Source organism: Antrostomus carolinensis, unplaced genomic scaffold, assembly GCF_000700745.2.
Source record: "Antrostomus carolinensis isolate BGI_N321 unplaced genomic scaffold, ASM70074v2 scaffold27879, whole genome shotgun sequence".
Classification (NCBI taxonomy): Eukaryota; Metazoa; Chordata; class Aves; order Caprimulgiformes; family Caprimulgidae; genus Antrostomus; species Antrostomus carolinensis.
Genome location: NW_010336831.1, coordinates 1,004 through 9,590, shown reverse-complemented (window position 1 = coordinate 9,590; position 8,587 = coordinate 1,004). Strand labels below are relative to the sequence as shown.

The following is an 8,587-nucleotide window of genomic DNA, read 5'->3' as shown; positions in this document are numbered from 1 at the left end:
CCAGTATTTTTCATAGAATACATTTTAAATTACTCATGTGTAAAATGTAAAAATTAATTATTCAGGAAAGTCCTAAAAGGGACAGTGCTAAGCTGAAGCATAGATTAGTTTTATTGTTTTATTTTCGTACTACAGTGATTGAGTATATTTATTTTTTTTCTTTTCTGTAGTTCTGGAAATAAAAATCACAGACCAATCCAACACCTTTTCATCCAAGAGTGTAAAGCAAGATTGAATTTCCAAGGCCTGGACATCTCCACTTTTCATTCAGTGTTCTTGTGCAAAAGATGTCAAAAAACACAACAGAGAACTTGACTAACCCTCATTCAGCTCTTCTAGGTCTGTTCCTGGGAAGCATTTCACTGATCACTATTGTCATGAATATATTAGTACTATGTGCTGTGAAAACTGAAAAGAAGCTGCAGACAGTTGGCAATTTATACATTGTTAGCCTCTCTATTGCAGATCTTATAGTTGGTGCAGCTGTTATGCCCCTGAATATTGTTTATCTCCTAAGTCCTGTGTGGAGCCTGGGCTTACCGGCCTGTTTGTTCTGGCTGTCAATGGATTACGTGGCCAGTACTGCATCCATTTTCAATCTCTTCATCTTGTGCATTGACCGTTATCGTTCAGTTCAGCAACCACTGAAATATCTCAAATATAGAACAAAAATGAGAGCGTCGCTCATGATTTGGGGGGTTTGGTTGCTCTCCTTCATGTGGGTCATTCCAATCCTAGGATGGCATGTTTTTGCTAACAATGGGACAAGGACGGTAAAGGAAAACAAGTGTGAAACTGAGTTCTCCGAAGTCACCTGGTTTAAAGTGTTGACGGCCATTGTCAATTTCTACCTACCCTCTATCATTATGTTATGGCTCTACTATAAAATATTCAGAGCTGTTCGAAAGCACTGTCAACACCGAGAGCTCACCAATGGATCATATCGTTCTTTCTCAGAAAAAACCTCTATTCATCATAGTAAGATCAAAGACAAGCAAAATATTTACCTCAAAAAGCAAAGCTTAGATGAGAACACCCGTCCCAAAGACAAGCAAAGTTCCCCTCAGCCCAAAAATATGGAGGCAGAGCTTCATTTCAGTAGTCCTGACAAGTCTTCAAGGGCAGCATTCGTTAGCAAGAGTAATAGGGAAGTCCTTAAATGGAGCTGTTTTCCTCTGACCACTGCCCAGTCTGAGCCAGGCCTGGATAAAGCAGGAAAGAAGAGTATGCATGTAACAAAAGAGAAAGAAAATGAAGAGGAGCCTTGCTCACAAGACAGCGACTTAAGTGATGCATCAGACAACCAGACTTTCACAGATGAGGTACCCAATAGAGAGCACTCCAATCCTAAGGCTGAAGAAGCCTCCAGTCCTCAGGAAAGGACTGGGAACAGGGAGTTCAGAGGACTGACTTACCTGAGGAAAACCTGGCAAAATCTGCATACCCATTCCAAACGGCAGGTTCAAGGACTGCACGGGAACAGGGAGAGGAAAGCTGCTAAGCAGCTAGGGGTCATAATGGCAGCCTTCATGCTGTGCTGGATTCCCTATTTTGTATTATTTATGGTAATAGCTTTCAAGGGCCATGAACAATTTTCAGAATTACACATGTTCACTATATGGCTTGGCTATGTGAACTCCACCTTAAATCCATTCCTGTATCCTCTTTGTAACCAGAATTTTAAGAAAACATTCAAAAAGATCCTACACATTCACTGATATTGGTCTGAGTTTTTTGAGTTAAAAAGCAGCTCAAGCGTTCAACCAAACAAAATATTCCAGTTTCAAAGATCAACACCGTGGATAAAGTAGATGACTTTGGAAAACTGTGATTGATAGACAAGTGTTGGTAAAAGTGGGAAACATGCATTTAACAGCTTTAACACATTTGAAGAGCTAACTCAGATCAGGAATCTGAAAAACTTAGGGGCAGTCTCAGAACTGCTACACTGTTGTACACATTTTACAATTTGAGTTACCTCTTTCATCATGTAGAACAAAAACTGGAGATACGAATAAAAATCTTCAGTGATTATAAATTATTCATCTACAGAAAAGGAAGAAATAAAATAAGATTTCTGTAATTGGCCAAATATATTTTTCTCTTTCAACTTACTCCATTAAACACAGGAACACATTGCTTGTGAAGGAAGATCTGCAAGAAGAGGTACTTTGCATAGTCAAAGAAAGAAGCTTCAACTGTTTAAAAAAATCTACCCTATTTATTTATAGCTTCCCCCAAATCATAAACTTGTTTGAAATGTCAAGTCATCTTGTAACCTACTGTATGTTGTTGATATCATGCTTGCTTCATTTATACCTGTACATGTTAACTTCACTAAAAAAAAAAAAAAGTATTTTTATGTCCTAGAAATTTCGCTAAGACTTTCCATACTCAACATCCTATCACTGTCTATTCAAGAAGGGTATCCTGTTGTTTCTAGACTTACAGAATATAGCTGATTATAGACTACACATATTTTCTTCTTCCTACAAGTTCACAAAAAACCCAAGCATGCAGTGGCAATACTAATCCGCATGTTCTTATTTTGTAGTAGGCAAACTCTTCTTACTATAATGAGTCAAACTCATGAGCAACAACTCAAGCTTAACAAAACAGAAAATAAAATAACTGAAATATGTTTACCTTTTCTATCTTTTATATTTGATCGCATTTTATAAATCATGCTCTCAATGCTGTAAAATACTTCAGGAGAAACACACAGTAACAGAATACTTGTGGAAGAGATCTTAGGAAGGCATCTAAGAACAACCTACAACTCAAAGCTGGGCTGGCTTTGACATTACATCATGTTGCTCAGGGCCTCGTCCACAACTTGAATGATAAGTAAAACCAGCTTCATCTGGGAGGCAGCCTTGACAGAGAGGTTTGCAGCTGAGGTTCACTCTTCCAACTTTGAGCCTTCACTTGCTCAGCCATTGATTTAACTGTTTCTAAGTACTAACTAGTTCTCAAAACCAGACATGCCCTGCCATACAACAGGAATCAATCCCCTCTTCCTATGTACAGTCAGGTACGGATTTGTTCCCAAGGGAAGAAAACATAGTTCCTCTATGTTTTCATAGCAAAAAAGTACAGAGTGGCGTATGTTGCATGAGCTAACCTCTCGGGCAGCTGACAGCTTCACAGAACAATTACACCAAAATAAAAATAGCGTACAGATTGGGGAGTGGGAAGGAGAATTGAGGCAGAGGAGATCTCAGGCCCTGTATGAGCCGAATATCTCAAGACCGCGTGCTGCCTTGTTCGTGCCACACCAGTAAAGCATTCATTCCTATTCTTCTGCTGTGGAACTGAGTGAGGGAAACATTTGGAGCAAACACTGTGGAATATGTTAGTTTTAAGAAGAAATCCCAGAATCAGATAAATTCAACAGCTAAAGTCACATTTGCATGCAGTGGTAAGTTTATGTAAGTCTTTTTTCCATACATTTTGGGAAGGATGATTAGAGAGACATCCTGAAGGTTCAATGCAAAAGCAATGTCTTCCCATTCATTTTGTTGTGCTGATAACTTTACCACTTCCTGAATGTTCTCTTGCTTCTGAAATTCCTCAGTTAGCTTAACAACAGAGTCCTCGTAGAACTGGAACTCCTTCAACTAAGTACTATCAAGAGTTTGGTGGGGTGAGTTGAAGGGATGTTCTGTGTAGTATCTTTATGACATCAGAAGCAAAAAATGATAGTTTAATGGTTGGAGGAGAAATTCTAAATTCTGTGCTCTTAGTGAATGACCTTGAGCTACTCTGAGTCCTGCTGTGCCACGTGTGCCTATTTTGTAAAGTGAATATGACAAGACTTACAGTAACAGTGCAACATTTAAGATAATGTTTGCGTGATGCTCATCAATTTTGGATATAAACCACTAACTAAGTGTAAAGTATCATTATCCTCTGTCACTTTTATTTCTCTGAATTAAACGCCTGGATGTCAATAGTTGTATTTAAAGTATTCAATATTAAATGAAGCCCTAATATCTCTGCATTTTAATAAATTGGAAGAATGTATTAAAAGGAATAAACTTAAATTCAGTCTATTTCAGTGTATCGTGCAAGGCTCAGAGATTAGTTGACTTTGGTCTCAAATAGCATGCAGAAAAAAATGCAATTAGGGAACTCAAATCTAGGAGAAAAAAAGGCAAAATACAGAGAATATGGAAGGAGCAAAATTCATTCCAGAATTCAAACAACTTTTTCACTGCAGGAGTAGTATCTGCACAAGTAGTAAAATACACCTTCTTTTGGACTACAAAGCAGCATCTTTAGAAACGTATATGCTCTAATCCAATGGCCTTTCACAAACAATTGCTCAGATTCACAGCAAGTCTAGCCAAAATGGATGGGAATTTATGTGATCCCTGAGGCAATAAAAAAGCAGCATACTCAGTCAGGTGCAGTTACTACTGTGCACTGCTGAAACATGCTCACCCAAGGGCACTCACATTGGCTTACCCAATAACCTACTTAGAGTTATCAAGAGGTCTATCCACTTGTTCATGACAATTGCCTTTTCTAACTTTAAAATGTATTAATACATGAAACAACAACCTAAACAAAATCCCTGAAAATCAGTCTAAAAATTATGATGATTATAATAAAGAATACCTCTGGTACAACTAAAGAACATTCAAACACAGAACAGCTAAAGCTAGGCAAATAAAGCTGCATGAATATTTTTTATCTCCCTTCATTTTTATGCATAATCGTAGTGTAACTAATAACAAAGACAGGGGAAGTTGTCATAGTGGGCTTCTCTGATACCTATAATAGATAATCATAAAATAGGAAAACAGGATACTGCCTATTTTAAACTTCCAATTAGCAAGGTACTTAAAAGGATTTATCAGTTTATCTTACTGAATAGCCAATTCAAATGGCTGGGTTAGAAGAGAAGCAGAGGAAAGCAAATTAGGGAAAGGAGTGGAGAAGCATACTACCAGGTCGGGCCAAGCCTCAAGAGAATATTCCAGATGTGGTTTCCTGTAAAATATTTTCAGTGTTCTCTACTTAATAAACAAGGTCAGAGGACGCACAGCTTTAAGAGAACATAACAAATTCCTTGTGATTTCTTGGACTGGAGTTCTACTTTAAGGTGTGGTGAGAACAACCAGCGTCGCTTTTAAGAGGCAGAAAATATATGCTGACGATTTTTCCTGTGTCAATGGTGACATCTAGTGGGTAATGAGAATTCTGGGCTCCTGCATCGAATGCTGTGTATCGTGGAAGTTTATTAAAGAAGGGCTGCAATTAGCAAGTGGAGCCTGCCATCTAGTACGTGTTTCTTTTCCCGTATTATCTGCAGGAAATGTGGCACTCAATAAAGGAAACATTAGTGTCGGTGCATATTTTGGCTTCATTCCAGCACCTAAAAGGAGTCCATTACATTCTCTGTGAGACCACTTTGTGATGCACATTGTGATAGCACAATCAATGAAAATAACTGAAAGATTCGCTTTAAAAATGTATTTCTAATCCTAAAATATTAATATAGAAACATCGTAAACACCTCTGAAAAATTCTAGCAGATCCCAGCGTCTGCAGGTTGCTGTATCTTTCCACTGCTGTCGGGGATGTTAGAGGATTATCCTCCTAATTTAGCTGGGATGGCTTAAGTTCCTAAAGATGAGGTGTAAGAACACACTTGAAAGTTTCAGTGGATGCATTCCCTCCACCAGAATGAGAATTAGTTCAATTGGATATGCCAAGTTAAGTTGAAATACTATGCATACATATTCACTTTTGTTTATTCATTAAGTACAATGACAAAGTTATTAATTTTAATAAAATTATCCATCTATTGAAGAATTAGACAGTAAAAAGAACAATTAACGTTAACATTGTGTGAGAAATAGCTCATGACAACAGTTTACACTCCTGATACTAAATTCTAAATTATCTTTTAAAATGATACATACCTGACACCGGAATAAGTCCTTTCTACACAGTCATCGTACAGTCTAAAATAGAAATATAAAAAATCAGCTGTGAGGTGTACACTTGGTACATGCACAGACACATGAGCACACATAGCAGGCTACTACAAAATTGTAGTTTGAGATCTCCACCAGTAAAAAAGTCTAAGAGTTCCCACTAAAAGAGATGTCCACTTGTGTATGGTAATGGTTAAAACCATGTTGACATCTGGTAAGTCTAACAAGGTTTTATTTTTAACAATATTCCTATCCCTTATCATTTTGTTTTGTCTACCAGGATATCTTGTGTTTAAATTCTGATGTGTTTCAACTAAAACATGCCTTAAAAGAAATACCTAACACCCATTGCTGTACATTGGCACTGTGTAATTAAACTAATGCCTACTGTGTAATTAAATTGAATGCCTTGAGTAAAATCAAATGCCTTTTGGTTTGATCAGACATAACTTAGTCTTCAAAGCCAACAGAGGCAGACCTGGGACCTGAACTCAGGTCTCCTACCTGGCAATCTAATTTCCTCTGCACTAGATATGAATGATCCCTCAGCTCAGTTCTTTGAGGGGTAACAACTGTTTCTCCATCATATCAAAGCGCTCACAGGAGAGGCACCCGCCTGTGCCCAAGAAATGAGTAGCAGTGCTCACAGAATTCTGTCAGCATGGCACCTGCACGTTATACCTTTCTCAGAGTATTCCTACATTCTGCCGCTACTGAGTCCAGGATTCGTTGCTACAAGACTTTTAATTTTACAGTGTCCCACTCTTGCAGCAGTAACGGGTGTACAGCATAGGACTAGATGATTTTGACAGTATTTTTTTTAAATAGATTTAATAGAATAGTTCTGCCAGGTTCTGCTTATATTTTGTGATCTTGTTCACGAAGAATGTTGTATAAAATTCATTTAAATCCTTAAATGGAAATCACTATATAAAACTAAGTAAATATTATTTTTATTAAAACTTGTAATTTAATCTGAACTAAATAGTTCTGAGAAGTTATCTTCTCCAAAACATGTTAAGTCTATATTTCCCAAGAATGGATGAGTTTGAATCTGCTTCTATTTTATTCTCATCTTCAATTCCAGGATGATTTTCCCTTGCTGCAAGATTTTGCTTGGGGAAACTGAAGGTCCTACCCATGCAAATACATGCCAACAGATTTTGTCCTTGTTTTTAAAGTGCTTGTCTTCCAGTTGATTACAATTTTCATGTTTATTACAGACACTTTTATTTGGCCATCTCACAAGGCAAACTATACCTGCAACAATCAATCAACTCCAGCATAAATCTCAGATTAACTTTGTTCCAGCCACTTTCCTGAAGATCCCAGGCACAGAGAGATCTTTGACTGCAGCTGCCTCCTTCTCTTACATTCTAAGGATTCACTGCATGGTGCAGTGAATATGTGTATGTATACATCAGCAGTTTCATGTGTAAATCTCAAGTTTGCTTCCCAGGTCAGCTAGTCTGCATAAAAAATGTTATCCACGACTGCCAGCCTACCAGACACACCTCCCATTTCCCCCAAGCTAGAACTGTTGTGCGTAAATCTAACTCCTGGGCTCTGGTTTATTTTCAGGTGCATGTCTAGTTGAGATAATATGGGGATGTGGGCTCATAGAAGAGTGTCCCTCTGCCCTGTATTGCTATTATTCCTCATGACCTCTGTTATGTGCTGATAGCTGTTTCATAAACCACATTATGAAACTGGAACTGTTCAAAGACGATGAATTTAAGCAAGGTAATAGTTCTATTGAGACTAGGTAACAACATTCCAGCTATTTTGTTGGGATGTCATCAATATTCCCTTTATATTTCATGTAAAGAGAGAATACAAAGACCAAAAAGTGATAAAATAAATCCTTGTCTAGCCTTGGGCAATAAACTGCAGCATTGAGTTATAAAGTGTTCAATAGAGTGAAGATATTACCAGGACTAATAAAGTGAGCAGCCTGCAGAATGAGGAACTGTAGAATTTTACTGACATAACGCAGTTAGATTCAAAGTATAGCATCTATAGCAAACTTCCCAATTTTATTCCAATTTGGTTTATTTGTGAAATTCCTGGAAGGTCTATCCATCCCATGTTCCACAGCAAAGTCCTCTCTCTAAACATCAGGTCTAAATTTGCATCATTAGCAGCAATGAAAATTTTCCCCTAATGCTGCCTGAACAATTGTCTTTACATGACCTTACCCACGCTTATCTGACTGGCAGCTTTTCCTCTGAGGCTTATTCCCAATTTCACTGGCAGTTTCTGTAATATGAGTGTTACCGCAGTATTGTGTGCTCCACAACAGAAGGCAGCTCTGGCAAATTTGTTTTCTCTCATAGGTTAATGACATAAACTAACTAAAGAGGTAATGCTTGTTTCGTATAAAACATACTTTGTTTTGTATTCTAGATCTGCAAAAATCAATATAGACTAATTAAAAAGTGTAAGCTGGGAGGGACTTCTGGATGCCATCTAGTCCCACCTCTGGCTCAAAGCAGAGCTAACATCAATGCTAGATCATGTTGCTCAGGGGCTTGTGCAGTCAGTTCCCCAAGGCTGGAGATCAAAAAGTCTCTCTGGGAACCTATTCCAGTGCTTAATTTTTTCTCTATATATTCATTTGGAATTTTCCCTGTTTGCCC

At 37.8% G+C, this 8,587-nt stretch overlaps 1 protein-coding gene across 1 annotated transcript; it reads left to right on the top strand.

The window, feature by feature from the left end:
• Positions 1 to 284: 284 nt before the first annotated feature.
• On the top strand, positions 285 to 1,718 carry HRH1 (histamine receptor H1). Its single transcript, XM_010175009.2, has one exon. The coding sequence runs from the start codon at positions 288 to 290 to the stop codon at positions 1,716 to 1,718; it is 1,431 nt and encodes a 476-aa protein (XP_010173311.1). The 5' UTR covers positions 285 to 287.
• The last annotated feature ends 6,869 nt before the right edge of the window (positions 1,719 to 8,587 follow it).

Coding starts and splice junctions, on each gene's coding strand:
- HRH1 (XM_010175009.2), top strand. CDS start 288: ATGTCAAAAAACACAACAGAGAACTTGACTAACCCTCATTCAGCTCTT.